The 18,718-nt window shown below is 34.6% G+C and overlaps 1 protein-coding gene and 1 non-coding gene across 2 annotated transcripts in view; both read right to left on the minus strand.

Moving 5' to 3' along the window:
• The window catches only part of LOC118183743 (SH2 domain-containing protein 3C), a 333,243-nt gene that overhangs the window by 171,842 nt on the left and 142,683 nt on the right, over positions 1 to 18,718 (minus strand). Inside the window, exons 2-3 of the mRNA XM_085810737.1 lie at positions 10,408 to 10,535; positions 7,910 to 8,021 (exon numbers count right to left, since the gene is read on the minus strand). Of these exons, the coding sequence (XP_085666863.1) occupies positions 7,910 to 8,021; positions 10,408 to 10,535 (240 nt within the window). The remainder of the gene's footprint in view (positions 1 to 7,909; positions 8,022 to 10,407; positions 10,536 to 18,718) is intronic.
• On the minus strand, positions 13,056 to 13,127 carry TRNAH-GUG (transfer RNA histidin (anticodon GUG)). The gene has a single exon. It is a non-coding gene; the product is annotated as a tRNA-His (tRNA).

Raw genomic sequence — 18,718 nt, forward strand, 5'->3', positions numbered from 1 at the left:
ATGAAACCAGAAGCAACGTTTAATGGAAACTCACAGGTAACCAGTTTTTTGGAAAAATTGGATGACCACTTCATGCTCTACCCCGTGCACGAAATTCAAAAAGTTACCTTAGCTACCAGCGCTTTGAGGGGCCAAGCGCTTAACTGGTTCAAATGTATCGGCAGAAGTCTCTTGGGTCAAGCAGGAAGTCCCACCTATACTTACGAAAATTTCAAGACTGCCCTACTAAAAGCCTTCCCTGTTGTAAGGGATCGTGCGAAATTAGAAACAGAACTTTTCAGTATATATCAACAAAGAATGGAAAACCTCTCGAGCTTTATTTTAAGAAAAATTCACGTTTTCAAGCTCTTGTATGGAAACCGTCCGGATCCTGAAATAATTCAAGTGATTTTGCCGAGGTTACTACCCCAAGTGCAAGACTTTATTGAATTACGAAATCCGACTACACTGGAAAAGTTATTTGAGCTAGCAATGCAGTTTGAAAGTAGAAGAACGGCGGACGTCGAAAGAAGACGCCAATATCAACAGCGAAACCAATTTGGTACGCCAAGACTACAGCAAACTCAAGCACATGGCTACGGAGAAAAAGCGAATCAGTGGGCAAGGAAACCCGAGCATTCAAAAACAGCCGGCGAACGTCGACAGTTCAATAGCAACCCAGGAAAAAAGTCTCAAGGCCAGTGGAGAAAGAAGGAAAGCACCGAAAGGAAAAATAATTTAAACTAAAACGGATTTCTGCTGACGAGAGGGTGCGGAAATCTGAAGGCCACGAAAACCCCTCTTCCTACAAGTTAAATACAGTAATGGTGAAAAATTTAACTCTTCCGAAGATTGAAGTCTTGGTAAATAATATCCCGGCCACCGCACTCCTGGATACCGGCGCGCAGTGTTCCTGTGTGGCAGAAGTCTTTTTTAGAAAGTATTTTCGCAAATACCGCATATATAATGCGGATAATACAACAGTATTAGCGGCGCAAGGAGAACAATGTAAGTGCGTAGGTAAAGTACCTTTGTACATCCGTATCAAGGACGAACAAGTAAAGGTGATGTTTTTTATAGTAAAGAATTTGCAAGCAAATTTAATCCTAGGAATAGACTTTCTTTCAGACGCACAAGCTACACTGGATTTTAATGCAGCGTCCCTTAAGCTGACGATGAAACCAGTGCGTGTAGAAAAGGTTGAACCGCCAAGGTTAAATCTTGACCACCTGCCTAATGACGAGCAAGATAGAATCCGACAAGTGGTAAGTGAATTTGCTTCCTTATTTAGTGATATTCCAGGATTTACTCAGGTTACTAACCATAGTATTGACACCGGAGATGCATTGCCGGTTCGTCAAAAACCATACCGGTATGATAGGAATAAGGAAAAATTATAGAATGGCATATTACCGATATGCTACGTAAAAAGATCATAACGCCTATCTCAAGTAGTTATGCTAGTCCGGTGGTTTTATGTAAGAAAAATAATGATTATCCTTTGGAGCATCCAAAAAGGTGGAGATTCGCTATTGATTACCGTAAATTAAATTCCATAACGAAATATCCGGTATATCCGTTACCGATCATAGAAGAAATTTTAAGGAACATAAAATCAACCAAATTTATGACGACTTTAGACTTAACGAATGGTTATTTTCAAATAGGGGTCAGGCCTGAGGACGTGCCTAAGACTGCTTTTATAACCAAGTCTGGCACTTATGCATTTTTGCGTATGCCGTTTGGCCTTTCAGGCGCCCCAGCAACATTTCAGCGATGCATGGACATTGTGTTAAGACCTGTTCTTGGAAAGTCCACATTTATCTATTTAGACGATATCATTATTACTAGTGATAATCTCGACCAACATATACAGGATTTAAGACAGGTGTTTTCTTTATTAAATGAGGCCGGTCTAAAAGTTAATGTCGAAAAGTGCAAATTTTCAGCCCCTGAATTAAAATATTTAGGTTACAAAATATCGCAAAAAGGGATCGAGACAGATGAATCAAAAATAATCGCTGTACAAAAGTATCCGACTCCAAACACGGCAAAGAAGCTCTCTTCTTTTCTAGGACTTTGTTCATATTATAGGTCCTTTATAAAAGATTTTGCGGCTATCGCTGAGCCATTGTTAAAATTAAAAAGGAAAAAGGCAAGATTCTCGTGGACGGCTGAAGCCAATAGTGCTTTCGAAAAATTAAAACAAGCATTAACGCAAGCCCCTGTGTTGAAATTTCCTGAAAAGGATGAAAATTTAGAAATTTCAGCGGATGCTTCGGATTATGCGGTAGGAGCGGTACTTTCGCAAAATCAGCAGCCCGTGGCATTTTTTAGCCGAACTTTAAATCAAACACAAAGAAACTATTCCGCGACCGAGAGAGAGGCACTTGCAGTTCTGTTAGCAGTGCAAAAGTTCCGAGTCTATTTTGGAAAGGCGCCGATAACAGTATATTCTGATCATGCGGCGGTAACTAGATTGTACTCAGGGAAAAATTTATCCCCAAGGTTAATAAGATGGGCACTCAAGCTGCAAGAATATAATCTGGTAATCAAGCATACCCCCGGAAAGGAAAATATCGTAGCAGATGCCCTATCACGAATTAAATTAGACGAACAGGGTAATACCGTAAAAGTTGCAATGCTGACAGCGTGTACAATAAATTCCCGAGAAACTGTAATAACCGAAATGGGTAAGGATCCTGAGTTTGGAAGTATTTATGAGTATTTGAAGGATCCTGAAAATTTTAGCCACCAAGATATTGTGGCGATAAGAAATAGGGCGGCCCATTACGAACTAATAGATGGTCTATTATTCTACACAAAAACTACGAATTCCAACAACGAATTTCGACCTGTTATCCCAGCTAGTCTTAGATTAAATATCCTGCAAGAGCTCCATGACAGCCCTTTAGCTTCTCATGCTGGTATTCGAAAAACTATCCAACGCGTACGCGAGGCAGCCTACTTTCCTGAACTGCAAAAGTTAACAAGGGCGTATGTCCAGTCCTGCCCAACATGTCAAGCCGTTAATTATATTAATTTCCGCCCGGCCGGGTTTCTAAATAGTATTAAATCCGAATTTCCAAATGAAATAATCGGCATCGATTTATTGGGCCCTTTCCCAAAAAGTCAGTTAAACAAAAGTCGCTATCTCCTTGTTATGGTTGATCATTTTAGTAAATGGACCGAAATTGTTCCCTTAAAACGAGCCTCCGCGAAATTAGTTACTGATTCTATTTTAAATAAATATATTTTAAAATACGGGGCGCCCCTAAAAGTTATATCGGATAATGGTCCTCAATTTGTAAGTAATATATTTGAAGACATGTGCCAAAAACTGGGCATACGTCATTTAAAAATGGTCCCGTATCGGCCGTAATCAAATATAGCGGAACGGGTCAATAGAAATATAGTGAAAATTATCCGTAGTTATGTTAAAGATTTTCATAAAAGCTGGGATAACTATGTCAATGAATTTGCTTTCGCCCTTAGGACCGCAAAACATGATACAACGGGCAAAACTCCTGCTGAGTTATTTTTAGGCAGAAAGATTATAAAGCCGTTAGATAAATTATTTTATGTTCAACAAAGAGTCCCAGAATTTAAAATGGGTGATATAGAAAAATTAATTAAAGAAGCAAAAAAGAACACTGAAGTAGCACAAAGAAAACAAAAACTCTATTACGATTTGAAACGACGGGGAGTAACTTATAAAGTAGGATATGAAGTATTAAAAATTAAGCATTCACTTTCTTCAGCACCAGAAGATAAAACTGCCAAATTTTTTCCACGCTTTGAAGGACCATATGTTATAGAAAAAATAACTCACGCTGTTGTAGTGTTAAAGGCAAGAAATGGTGAAACCTGTTCCGCAAATATTGATCAAATTAAACCCTACTTCGATCGTAATAAAATGAAAATCTTTTCAGATCTTTTGCAGGATCCGGTACGGCAGACACCGCAGGAAAAAGTTCCAGAGGTGGGAAAACGACAAGTACAACGGCAAGCCAATGAGAGACAGAAGCAAGTGAAAAGAAAATTGCCCCGCGGAAAAACTGAAGGTAAAAAGAAAAAGAAGCCGTTCCACCGTCCAGAAAACAGAGTGCACGAACACCCCCAGAATGAAGAAGGGAGAAGGACGACGTATGTGGAAAGGACCGGGAGAAAGGACGGCAACTATAACCCGGCTGTGAAACGGAAGATTGACTCATCCGACAGAACTCTCCGCAGCAAAAGTCGCCGAACTGCGGAAGGGCCATCAGCGGCGGAGGAAAAAGTACAAGAAAAATTTGAACGGCCAACAACGAGGTCCAAGCAGGATCACGACAGAAGTTTCCCGGTTCCACCAAGACCAGCTGCCTTCAAACGGCCAAGACACAATCAGAGCACAAAAGGAAGGTGTTCAAGGGTGGCCGTACTGGTGAAAAACGGAAGCTTCCAGAGGAAAGCACTGAAGGGCGAGCCCGTACAAGAAGGAGGATCAACCAAGCTACTATCAGCTATACCTTTAAAGACTGGGCCCAGAAAAGGATGTCTGAATATTACAAAGATATGTAAAATTTTATGTTACTTTACAAACTTAAGTTAATCTTTCATTCTTACTGCAAGTGGCAGATTTCAAGAAGTTTTACCTCATGCGAGGTCTACCTTTATCGCCAAAAGGGCGAGAAATGAGTTGTGACCGATTTTCTTATTATGTTTTTCAATTACTCGCGCGTAAAACTAAAGTTGATGTATAATAGCGTTGTGTAAAGACTTAAATATTGTAAAAAGTTATTGTATAAATTTTATTTAAAACATTCTAGCAAGAAAGAAGTTTTAGTCTGAAAGACTTTTTGAAATGTAGTATTATTTCAATGTAGAAAGAATTGGCACTTGCTTTGAAAAGAATAGAAGTTAACAATGTACTACTAATGTATGTTTTCAAATGTGTAAAATTAACGGCATGTTGATATGTTCTTGTATACATGTGAACTGTTATTTTGAATGTTAAGAAATACCGTGATATGGTAAAAGTGAAAGTAATGTTAAAAATTTGTTATTCGTGTGACTGTAAAGATTAAATCATGGTGAATATGTGTTAAAGGTTGAATGATGTAGTTAGGCTCTCTGACGCTACACTTTAGAGTTAGCCACTTTCAGAATAGTACCTCAGGGTTTAGAGTTGAAATTAGGGTGTGTTAAGAGGTTTCGTATGTTGAATTTTAACACGTTAGTGTTTTGATTGTAGGAGGAAGTGTGGCACACGTAGACAGAAACACATACGTGTTTGGTGTTCTTTTACAACACATGTCAGAGAGAACGGGGAGAGATAATTAAAATAGTCATGAATGAAATAAGAATGTTAAGAGAAGTATATTCTATATGTTAATTGCAATGTCATTCTGTAACATTTCATTAAACTAGTTTTCCTTCCAGATCTCTGGAAGGAACCAGAATTGAAGAAAGCTCCTGTTTAGATGCAGTACAGATGAAAAAAAAAAAAAAAAAAGATTGTTGTATATCCCGGGAGCTGCTATTGTAACAAATTTCTTTCTTTTAAATTTTCTAGTTTCTAGCTAAGTTATGATTGTAAAAGGTTGGCCTCGCGTTAGTTTTTAGAGCTAAAAGTTTTCAACAAGGTCGTTTTAGACCTCAGTTTCAAACAAATTAACTCTGGCGGGAAGTATGTAAGGATCTTAAGTTTTACTAACGTTTATTTTATTTTAAATCTTTACTATCACTTCTTATTTTCTACTTCCGGCCAGAATTATAAGCGTGAAGGATTTTATGCAAAGTTGTCTGGCGAACGCCAAGTATTTAAGTGTGGCCTTTTTGCCAAGCAGGAGAGAGGAAGCAGTGAGTTCGAAGCAGGCCGCTTACCTTAGAAGTTACGCAGTTGCTATTTGCCTTCCAGGCCAGAGGTTTTAATCCTCTTGATAAATTAAACGTATTGTAGTGTTCACAGTCTCTGTGCTACATACGCTTCCTGTTATTATAAGGCCAATCTTATTCTAAAGTTAAATTAGAGTTTAGTTTTATTTTTATACCTTTTACGTTAGACCCCGAGTGGAGGGTCATTGTATTCCGAAGTACGGAAGTCATTGTATATAAAGAAAAATAAAGGGTCTTGTATACCCTTCGTCTGTATCCTGTCTACTTACTACAATTAGTGAACATAGCTTTAGTAAGCTCTCTGTTCCTAGTCAGGTCATTGTATGTTTCCGAAGAAGGTTAGAAGAAACATTGAACCTGATACTACGACGAGCGCCGATGACCGATATTTGACATTATGTGCACGCAGGAATAGAACCGCTACTCCGACGTTTCTTAGATCCTCCCTTGCTGCAGTCACCGGAAGGTTCGTGTCAACGTCACTGTGCGTAGAAGGCTTCACGAAGGTGGTCTGTATGCGAGGCGACCAGCCATTTGTGTGCCGTTCACGTCACGCCATAGGAGGGACCGTTTTCAGTGGGCACGACAACATGTCCACTGGACGCCTGATCAATGGAGGGCGGTTCTCTTTACGGATGAGTCCAGGTTTAGTATAGAAAGCGATAGTAGGCGTTATTTGATATGGAGAGAACCTAGAACCTGTTATCATCCATCAAACATCCGTGAAAGAGATGCATACGGAAGGGGCAGTGTCTGTGTTTGGGTGGCATCTCTTTGGGTGGACGCACAGACCTCCATGTCTTTCCAAGGGAAAACGTGAATGCTCGGATTTATAGAGATGACATCCTTAATGTTTATGTGTGCCCATATGCAGGGGCAATAGGTGTTGCTTTCCCGTTACAGGACGACAACGCAAGACCACACAGGGCATCGTAGATGATTATCTTCAACAGGAAACAATTATGCACATGGAGTTGCCAGCTCGATCCCCGGACTTGAATCCTATCGAGCACGTTTGGGATGCTTTAGGGAGACATCTAGCTGCTCTCAATCCGCTTCCTCAAACCCTTGTCGCGCTTGCAACTGCTTTGCAAGTGCAATGGCTCTCGCTTCCATGGAACTGATAGACCGCATAATTGAAAGCATCACACATCGCTGTATGTGCTGTGTTGCTTCTAGAGGGGATCATATTCCATATTGAAGGTACTTTTCCTATAGCAAACTGACACCTTCGATTCGTTCATTTTATACATGTGCTAATTTCTATACTACCATATTTGTCTGGTAATTTCTTTTTATGTTATTTGATACCTTACTATGTGTTGTATATTGTGGGCACGTTTCATTAAATTCTACATGTAACTTTTTCAGTAATCATGATTTTTGTGATTTTTCCTTAATTTATGATAACCAGTGTATTTAGATTACTGGAAAACACAGGAACCTTCAAGATTTTTAGGCATAAAAGTCGTTGCGAAAATCGGTTTCTACGATGTAAACAGAAAAGAAACCTCCGGGACATAACTATAATATGTAAGCAGAATTTTCATCTGCTTTGATGGTTATAATAACAAATTAAAATCTATCAAGGCAAATGACGCTAGGTATAAAGCCTCCCGCACCATTATGAAGGTTGTTTTGCATAAGTTGGAAATTACCTTCACATGGGTACGGGCAGTTTTATATTGATTCTGTCTTTTTCAAACAACAGTGAAATTGCGGCACTCTTTATGATGGAGCACCGATATAAAACGTGAACCCTCTTTGCTCTCTTCCCATGTAATTAGGTTCTTTTAAGGAGCTTTAAAACAGAAATTATTGACCACTCTGATTTGTTCTTTTGTCCCTAGAACGCTCGTTACAGAAAGTAAGGAAGTTTTCAAACAATAGAAAATAATTATTATTTTATAAAGCATAAAATTAAGAGTAAACAAGGAAACGTGTATTCATAGTTCAAAAATCGAAATACTCTCAAAACTACCAATAAAACACTATCTTTTTTTCTACTAAGTCTATTGAATGATTTAACATCAAAGAAATAATATAAATTTACCTCTATCATACTTGTCTCTTAGAATGACAAGGGACGTCATCATTCGAGCTCTGTGAGAACTATTTTTCACACCTAACGATTTTAATTCTCGTTCGGACAAAGACAAAATATCCTGTAACAAATATAAAGATCTATCATTTCTTATTCATTCTATACATCAAATCCTTATCATAATAAATCGTTATAAAATATAATAAACTAATCATAATGAATGTGTGAAGAAAAATTTGCAAAATTTGGTATTTGTTGGAGAATATAATCATACATTGGTCAGTTGATTTTGTCGATTATGGCAGCCCATACTTGGACCGTCTGTCTTAGGAAAGGAGTGCCTTTTGTAAGGTAATTTTAAGATTTTAAAGAAAAACTGGCTGAAATTCACGTTACATATGTGGAAAACCACACAAGCCTCTATGCGGCCAGCCCATTCAACTGAAGTGCATAATCACAGAACTAAAACAGCTTGCCGATTAATATCTGGTTGTAACAAAAGTTTCACGGAAAAATAAAATAAATAATAAATAAATAAAAACGAAAGCAATGATCCTTTTGTTAGCCAAATTGCGCTTTGCGACACTGCCGACATGCTGGCCGGCATAAACCAACCCCTTTTTCGGCTTGTACAGTTGAATTAAATTCAACTTTCCATCACAGGAGATGGATGATCTGGTCCAGAAGTTTTCTCCTTGCGTTGATATTCGAGCAAATTAGTTCAGACCTGAACACGTCTGTCCTTATCTGCTTGAGTCAGATCATGTGGCACTCAGCGATTGAGCTTGCATGTCATGTTTATGCGATGCGTAGTGCGACTAATGGGCATGGCACTAACGTCTAACTCCTTAGCAAGCTCTCCGAGTGGTTGCAAATTGGTCTTCTTCCACAAGATCTCGCAGGCAGGCCTTATCAGCATCAGAAAGGCGGCAGAGCGCTCTGCCTCTTGAAAGTGATAGTCCTTGTTTTTGAACTTTCGATACTAAACCTTCACAGTGTCATATAATACAACATTAGTACCTAAAGCTGTACACATGATTTGGTGACATTCCGTAGCCGACTTTTAGCAACAGAACTGGAAGTAAATGATGGTTCTTATCTGGTAGCGCGATAATTTCATTTCAGATACTGTGCACTTGATTGTATATAAATTCTCAACACACTACTGAGCATACTATTGTGAATGTAAGAGTTAATTAAATTTTTAAAAGGAAATGAGTTTCTGATGAGTCACGGCACTTTGATTATGGCTTGAAATGCGTTACTTTAGAGCAGGGTTTCTTAAACTGTGGGTTGCGACTCGTAAGGGGGTCGCCAAAAATTTTAGCGATTTTGATATTTCCTTAACTTATTATAATAATTTTGCAATTACCAAATATTTTTACACAATGTATCTGAAAATAGATAAAGATAAGACAATACAGACAAAGAAAAAAACGAAAACGTTTCAACGCATTTTTTTAATAACATAAACGTTCATTTTCCTTGCTTTGCACGTGACGCTGTCGTTTCTTCTGTTACTTATTTAAAATTTTCACATGTTCTATGTCTTAAAATTAGAAATTAAAGTTAATGACCTAAAACTGCAATAGTATATTACAGTACAAGTGAAAAAAATTGACAATTTCACTCACGAGTGTGTCGGATTTGCGCAATACTTACGGGGCTCCACAAAATTTTTGTAAATATTATGGTGTCCTGGGGGTTTCGAAAAAATCTCAGTGATAAAAAGGTGTCGCTTTAGAGGAACTGTAATCAGTTTCTACGTGTTTTGCTAAGGCTACTCAAACTGAAGCAACCTCAATCGATTTTGGGATTGATGTTTCCATTGCTGTATTTTTTTTTCTCCAAAAAAATTTTCGGAATGGATGTTAGTTATGTATTTAGAACTGATATGTTTGAAAAGCGTGACTTACGGTGCAGCTTTCGAGAACATCTTTTGTTAGATGTTTAATAACCTTCCACATTGATTGATTTTTGTGATAAAGTTTACTCATGAATTTGAGACATTTACTGTTATTAAAGTTTCGAAGTATTAACTTAATTTCACAGTTATTCTGATTAAACCTTTCTTCTCAGCTTGGGTCTTCTGAGTTCTGCCATATTTTGCGAAGTTTTTTTCTCGTTTTAATTTTGAAAATGCGTTTACGAACGGTAAAATCTGTACATTTGCTGATAGAGATTTTTTTTAATAGCAATTTTAGAAATCAAGAAACGAATTACTTTTTTTTATATCTGATATAGTGCAAAGCGGTTTTACAGTCAAAACGAGATGGGGGGGGATAGAAACTACTACTGCTAATCGATGCAAACGGCGTTACTAGAGTAGAAAACGCGAAGTTTAAAGTCTGCGCAACACAAAAGAATACCAGGAAGATAATTCCGGTAATTGCCTTTCCTGTAAATTTTGGCATAATACTCATTTTTGAAATAATATATCAGATCCAAATAGTTGGTTTTAGAAAACAAAATAAATGATAAACTCATATAGCATTAAATATATATACTTCAACGCCATTATAGCTCTTGAACAGTTCATTATATTCTTTTAAATCAAGTTTCTTCAGCCACTGGCCGGTGTCTAGATGTGGTCCTGTGATGTAAGACATGGCAAATTCAGCATCAAAAGGTCCACCTAATAAAAAAATTTAACGGAAAATAAGAACTTACAGAAGAGGAAATAAATATAACTAATATAATATATAAATGAGATAATTTGATTATTTTCTCTCAGATGCAATTAGTTCCTTTTTGGTAAAAGAAATGCAGTATTATGGTCTTTCCTTGATGAGTCGAATTTTTAAATATTATATAAGAATATATAATTAGGCATGAAATTAAAAATTCAGACAAACTTTTCGGGAAGCAATGTAACTTCCCCAAAATTTTTGACAATTCATAAAAGGGAAAAAGTGCATATTTAGTAAGAAGGGAGAAAAAAATAGTATCATTACATCAGAAAAGTAGATTTTTATCACAAAGAATTAAATCGCTGAGTTCAGCCACATACAACTAGCCAACTCTTATTTGTTTGGAACCGAACCCCGAAACCAGTTGCATTCATTCAAAGACAGACTTTTCAGATTGGGTTAGTTTAATTACTTAAAGCAAAGCCCTTTAAAGATTACTTGCCTATAGAGACAAAGGTTTTCTTTGAGAAATTTTTAAAGGAAACTGACTCGTATCAGCATTACACATGGAGAAAACCACGAAAACTCACGCAGCCAGCCCAGCCCATTCGTCGTGATTCGAACCCGGATCGTACTACCAGTGTTTAGAGCTACGTGGACGATTATTCTTTCAGCGAATATATATAGTACTATATACTGTAGTGTCTCATTAATAGTCGAGAGAAAACAAAACTTACAGTAGTTACTAAATGCGAATTTCGTGACGCTTGCGTATTTTCTTATATTTTCCTGATAAAGATTAGTATATAGAAATACAGAGGAAATGTAGATTTTTAATAGTGTGAATTTGATTCAGGAGAGCGTGTTTCTTCTCACGAGGCCATACAGTATTTTCAACAAAATACATTATATTTTACATCAAAATGTTAAGTTTCATGGTTCTCATTATACAATATTACATTAAATATAACTGTATTAACATTTTATAGAAAATAACATTTATAATGGTATTTTGAACTTCCTTGGAAATTTAAGAGATATTTTACAGCTGGTCTTGCAGTTTCCGAGCTTAGGCCGATGTACGAATATTTAATAACAAGACGAGGTTAGTCTTTCCTTGACTGATTGATTTAATAAAAAATGCTGTACGTTTATCACTCCTTTTTTAAAACGTAATTCAACAAAGTGTTTGATAAAGTTGTCTGAAAAAAATTTTAAATCTCAAGGATTTTTTTTTTTTTTTTTCGCTAAGAATTGCGAAATACGAGTATTTACGAAATTTAATTTTAAAATTTCTTTTGGATAACGGCAATCGGGTTAAGTATACATAAACAGAGCTGGATGCAAAGTGAGCTAGCTACACAGCTCCCCAGGGTTCTGGAGTTCTGCTTGGAGTACTAAAATTAATGGGACGTTAGATGGGCTAAAAATTTATATAAATACATTTTTTGCCTTTTGCGAAAACCACATAAAAGAGTACCATAGAACACTCTGCGAAAATGTCTTCACCCAGCATCCCACAAAAAAGGCACGGGAGCTAAGGAGCGTTTTAGCATTCCTAATTTTTAAGAAGCAATATTAAAAATAAACAATAATTTTAAAAAATTTTGTTTCAGGTAAAGTCTATTGTTTTAAAGATTTACTTTTAGTCTTTCGACTAAAATCTGCACCTGAGTTTCACTTAAAATACTTTCCAATTTATTTAATGACTATAAAAGTATCCGGTAGATGGAATTACTGAATATTTCGCTATTAAATGTAGCTATACGAAATAACCGATAGATGGCGCCACTCTATACTGTAGTTGCTTGAAAATTTTCATTTTATAAAATGAATTTTGTAACATTACAACACAAAGTCTGTATTATAAATAATAAAATTTTGCGTAACTGCAGTCTTAAGTGAAACAAAATATACTATTTTAAAATTACGATAAATATGTATATATACATATATATATATATATATATATATATATATATATATATATATATATATTATCCGTACTGAAAGTAATATCGTAAATAGGTAACACTTTTCAAAAATGCGGTTTCGAAAATTGCTAATTATTTATAATTCTAACAATTCAATGTATAGCAATTGCCAAATTATCAGCAAATGTTATCGATAAAGTTTTACTGCATCCCATACTGAAAGCAAATGCTCTAATGAATAGAATAAATGTAGCACTTTTAAGATTTTTTTTTAATTACGTTCTTGCAAAACATTTTTGTTTGTGGTTTCTTTTTTAATATACATTGATTTAATAATTTGAAAACTCAAAAAAAGTTTTAGTTCTATATTTATAGTTGAATTATACTCAATGCTTTTGGTCTCCTTTCGAAGTTTATGCACTTTATACACGTAATTTTGAGCGTTATAATATAATTATTAAATATAAGAAAATTAGCAATTATTTGCCGTCTTATGATATACAGCACGTATTTTATATAATTAATAATATTGAGTAAATCCTATCTTTTAAAATACAAAATTTAATAAGAAATGAAAAAAATATCAACCATTGCCGTGACCAGGATTCGAACCTGGGTTATTGCGGCCACAACGCAATGTACTAACCACTATACGATCACGGCGACAGTAATAAAGCTTCAAATTTTGACTTGTATCACAGTAGCTTGCTGATAACTTTGAAATCGGAATAAATTGTTATTATTTATTCGGTTTCTTTTAGTTTAACAACAATGCTTAACATTTTGCAAAAACTTTTTCTTCGACATACAATCTTTCAAATTAAAGGATTATTTTCTTGCTATTCCGTTACAGATTTCTGTTCAAAGAATTTCATTATCCTGCTTTCCATTCAATTAAAATTCGATTATGGCTTTTTTTTTTTTCATTAAAAGGGCTAATATTAGTATGAAATTTAAGAAAATAAACAATTTATCTGATGTATTTAAAAAACACATAAGAAATTGCGTTTAATGATGCTCGCCCTTCTCACGTATGGAAATCTATCTGCGCGTTTTCTCTTCAATCAATAACCAGGTGAACTTTATCAACCTGATACTTAGAAATGAAATTTCACTTTATGCATTTCTTTGCAAAGTGAAATCTTCAAACTAGTCGTTCATTCCAACACTTAGACGTTATGCAGTTTTCACTCAAAGCAGAACGCGGATGTATACCGCAAATTATTTTCACGCTACTTTTCATACAAATAATATGTCCTGTAAAGATTTTATAATAAAATTAATGTTAGCAATTGATTAAACGCATGTTAGTACTGAAATGCATGAAATTAAATTGAATACCCTCAATTTAATTTCATTCATTTCAGTACAAAGAGAAATCTTCAAACTAGTCATTCATTCCAAAACTTACAGTTTTTAGTCAAAGCACTCGGCACCTTTGAAGAAATTTCATTTCAAATGACAAATGCAAAGGTCTTTAGTATTTTAGATGCAAACAAAGTATTTTGGCAAATTAAACTGTCAGATTCAAGTTGTGAATTTACTACATTTAACACTCCGTTTCGTAGATATTGTTTTTTGAGGTTGCCATATGGACTGAGTTCATCACCAGAAGTTTTTCTGAAATTTGGTAATTTAGAAGGAGTTCAAATATATATAGTACCGCAAATTATCTTCACGCTATGTTTTATGCAAATAACATATACGTGCTTGCACTGTTTTTATACTAAAACGTAAGTTAGTAATTGATCTCTAATCTCCGTGATATCTTGATATCGCTGCAAAAGATATTCCATCAAGAATACTATTTTGTTCTACCGGATACTTTCATATTAGATTTGATAATGACTTATCTACCTTCGAATGAAAAAATATAAATAGGAGCGTTACATGATTTCATAATATGCATCAAACTCAGTATTTTATATTTATGTGACATAAATTATTATATATTATGTGTAAGTATCATGAAATATAAAATTATATATGTCATTTTTTACGTAGCGGTGTCGATATAGCGGTCGGCTTCTCTGGTTCTGTCCTTGCTGGAAGCAGAAATCCAAATAAATACGTATTTCACAGGCGCCCTCTATTGACAAATATCGCCATTAAAGTATCCATTGAAAAAAACTAAAACCAGGAGCAATTGGTCAAAGAATATGCATTGAGACGTCCTTTGAATTGGTTCACTATACCAATCGTTGAAGCAAAGAATTTGTAAGGAATACAAACCTTTACAAATTCTGAATCTATCAAAGAAAGGAACCCTTTAATCCAGCGGTCTCAATAGTTTGAAAGAAGAAAGTTTTCAGAAGCTGAAATGGAGAAACATCCCATACAAACACGTTCCAGAAGAGTGATTCGAGTGAAAGAAAGGTTTTATCCTAAACATTTTTTAACTTTTGCACAATTAATTTTGTTTAATGCTCGTACATGCCTCACTTTACTAAAAAAAATGGAGGATGTTAGAAGTGCTGTCTCTGAGCGTTTACTTATTTAAGTGTAGGAATCTGGCAACTGAAATAATTACGAATTTGTTACTCTGTTTTAGCTTTGTATGTGTAGATCGCCACTAGCCAATTTTGAAAGTTTTCTTTTCTTATACTAAAGCTCTTTATTAGTTTAACTTTTAATTTTATTCGATTCGATGCATGATTTTACAACCTCTAACTACGTGTTTACTGATTTTGTTTATTGATGATGGATGATGTTATGTCCTAAATATGTGTGATAACATCATCAAATCTTTGATATACAATTTTCATACATGGAAAACAAAATTTTCTAGAACATCATCATTGTTAGGTACACTTTAGAATATTCAAGACTATATGACAAGATGATCTTTGCAAGATATGTCAAACTGAACAAATTAAAAATTTAGTGGCAAAATCTTTCTACATTCCTGACAAGCTAACAGAAATTTTAACTTAGTAATGTAACTTGAAAAAAAGTTAAATATTTTCTTCTTAAATATTAATCACACATAAGTCTTCTTAGGGTTTTTTTTTTTTTTTTTTTTTTTTTCCCTTTCCCCAAAAGGTTCTGGTAACTCTCATAATCATTTTACTTGACTAGAACACAGTAAAATAAAATTAAATTGAACACATGCTTTTAAAAATGATTAAATATAAAATATTATTTAATCTACTTAATAAATTAAGGTTAACTTTTCCACTTTTAGAAGAAAATTTCAACTCAGCAGTACTCTACAGATCTTAAACTACAAAATGTAGAACTCAGCATGCTTCAAACTACAGAACGTTTTTGTTTATCTATATCTATAGAAATTTATCGCTTATTATTTAGTGCCAATGAGATTTCTGGTGCTTTCTGTATATCACTGATGGGACATATAATATCAGTTTATAATAATATTTTGCAAACTTTGTACATATTTTTGCGTTACTAATTTCATGTATAAGGCTTTTAGCCAAAGTTCATCACAGGAAATAATAATTTGCAAGATAATATACGTACAAAACATGTAGTAGGGCCGTTGCCATAAACAGTGCAGACAAAATTTAGCACCTAAGGTGATTGTGAAAAATTTCGCTACTACGCATTTTTAAGAATAATAAAATTTTCTGTAATAGTATTTTCTCTGTAATAGTATTACTCTTCCTCAGTATTATATTTTCAACATTTCTCTCCGTTACTCTTCTCAGTAATTACTTCTTTTCAATGTTGTTACGAACTTTGTATATATGTAAATAATTTTAACGAAACTGTGTGTGAAATTTAAGCATCATAACAACATGAAATGCCTGAAAAAGCAAAGCTTTGACGGAAAAATAAAATTATACGGGCACGTCCATTGAACATGAGGTAAATGGCTGGACAGATAGCGCCAGCCTAGCAATTGTTTTAGCGACGAATTTTTGTCTTCACTGTCTTTGGTCTGGTCCCTGTATAACTGTAATTAGTACTAAAATTTGAATAACTGTAATTGATCTCTATATGTAACTGTAACCGTATCCGGCCCTTATATGTAACTTAACTGTATATGCCTTCCTGTAATTTCGAGAAATGGAAGGTACTGAAAAATTCTCGAAGAGCGAGAAGAAAACTACTGAACAGAGCATCAGTTCTCAGTTTTTAATTCATGGCTGATTTCGGATTATTGAGAAATCTCTGTGCGAGCTTCACTCTTTGGATGCGCTTTGCGTTGCATTGTGTTTAACGTTATTAGTAGTTTGAAGTGGTAACTACTGATTGTGCTCTGTCTTACTGAGAAAATTTATGCGAATACGTTGACGGAAAATTGCAAAACTGCAGGGTGTTTCATTAGGGAAAATAGAATTTACAAAGTTATCGTCGATTTTGCGTGCATTCAATCCATTACGAACCCGTACGCACATAACAATATTTTGCATGCTCATTTAGTTGTACTGCACTTAATCTAAAACTTATCGAAGAAGCTGAATAGTTATTTGAAATTTAGACATCAAGCAAGAAAAAAGTTGACGTGCTGATAAGACATCAATGGTACATATCCTGTTAAATACAACGTTTATTTTTAAACAGCAAACTTTACTGAATGCTTTTCTTCCCCCTTTCACCTATATTGCTAGAAAATCTGCTGAATTAAAATGCATTTCATTTGTGTAAAAGTTATCAGAAATAGTGTAAAAGCTAATTTGCTTAAAAGCTATTATAGTAATAATTATCAGAAAAAAATAAAGTTACTAAAAGTTAGGAAGAAAATTTAAGTTCGACGCACACACAAAAGAGATATTCCATCCCCCCCTTTTTTTTCCACGCCACAGAATTTAATACTTATGTTGGTCTATAGATGGCAGCACATTTGTAATTCTATAATAAATTTCTAATAAGCGAATAGCGTATTTTCTACTGTAATTGTTGCAAGTAAAAGTTCGCCTGTTTGTAATTAACGTGAAACACCTGCTTCTCAGCTGTGTCGAATGGAATTCATCAATTCCAAGCAACGAATTCATGATATTTATAAACGTGAATCTCTTCTTACTTCGTGACTTAATCTATTTTAGAAAATCATGCACACGGCACAGTGTGAACGATGATTCGATTTATTAGCAAGTAAATGTACTGAATACAATGCAGTTTTAAAATCGTTCAATAAAAACAATAGTGAGAAGTAGAAATTTCCACACCGTTTTCTTGCATCAACGCCTTTTAAAAGAGTGGTTTCCTTTATCGACTCCCCCCCCTTATTTTCTCTATCACATACAACATATAAAACAAGTGGTAATACAAATAACTGAATATAAAATAACTTAAAGATAACAATTAGACTAAGAATAAGAACAACAATTTTTTTATTGGGGGGAAAGGTTTATTAGATTTTTTTAATAAATACTGGAAACAAATTCTCAGGGGGGGAGGGAACATATATTCTAATTTCACAAACGTTCGATTTTAATTAATGTAATAGGTGCACTCGATGTACTGACGCAACTTTTTCAATATTAAGCATAATATCGCTTAAATTAATTCTTAAATCAGCTCCTTCAAAAATACTCCACCTGTTTCTTGTTTTCCATCGCAAATTATTAACTTAAGTCTATTTCCATAGGTAACAAGAGGGAAAAGTCAATAATATGGCTTTTGTAACAACTTTTATTTTGGGATATTTCTCTCGGATGACTTTTAAATTCGGAAACCTAACGTACTTACATGTTTTGAATAAGATTGCATTGAACATATGCAATCAATTCTTCTCGCTTATAATATCAAATATATCACAGTTCAGCAGTCCAATGAGCCATGCTGTCACATTCAAATTTTTAATATCTTGGAAGTGAACAATAAAATCTGCTTTTAAATTTTGTAAGTGGCTGGTATATAACAATGTATCTTCTAAGGAAATACAAACCCTTTCCAATAACGAACAATCTTATTCAGTTATCAAAGTCATGTAATTCTTTTCGTTTCAGTGTCGATATTAATACAAGTCAATTTTAGATCGAAAACCGAGAACAGTCGAATCTTTATGTCAATAAACAATTAATTAAGAATTTTATTTTGTAATGAATGAGATCTTGATTATGCCGAGCAACTGTCGGAGTTATGTCGGAAAAACCTATAAACATAAATATGGAATTGCTTATGTCGAAGAAACTTATAAAAATTTCTTGGGGATCTCCTTTATCATTTACATATCTAAGGCAGGGAGATAGTTGTGACTTATTGACTGAATCTGTGGTATCGCCTAGAAGGATTGAAACTAACAGAGAATTCGCTATTTCTTTTTTTATAGTATTCATGAAAACTTC

Source organism: Stegodyphus dumicola, chromosome 2 (assembly GCF_044657685.1).
Source record: "Stegodyphus dumicola isolate Sdum_Otavi_A_Nest chromosome 2, ASM4465768v1".
In the NCBI taxonomy this organism is placed as follows: domain Eukaryota; kingdom Metazoa; phylum Arthropoda; class Arachnida; order Araneae; family Eresidae; genus Stegodyphus; species Stegodyphus dumicola.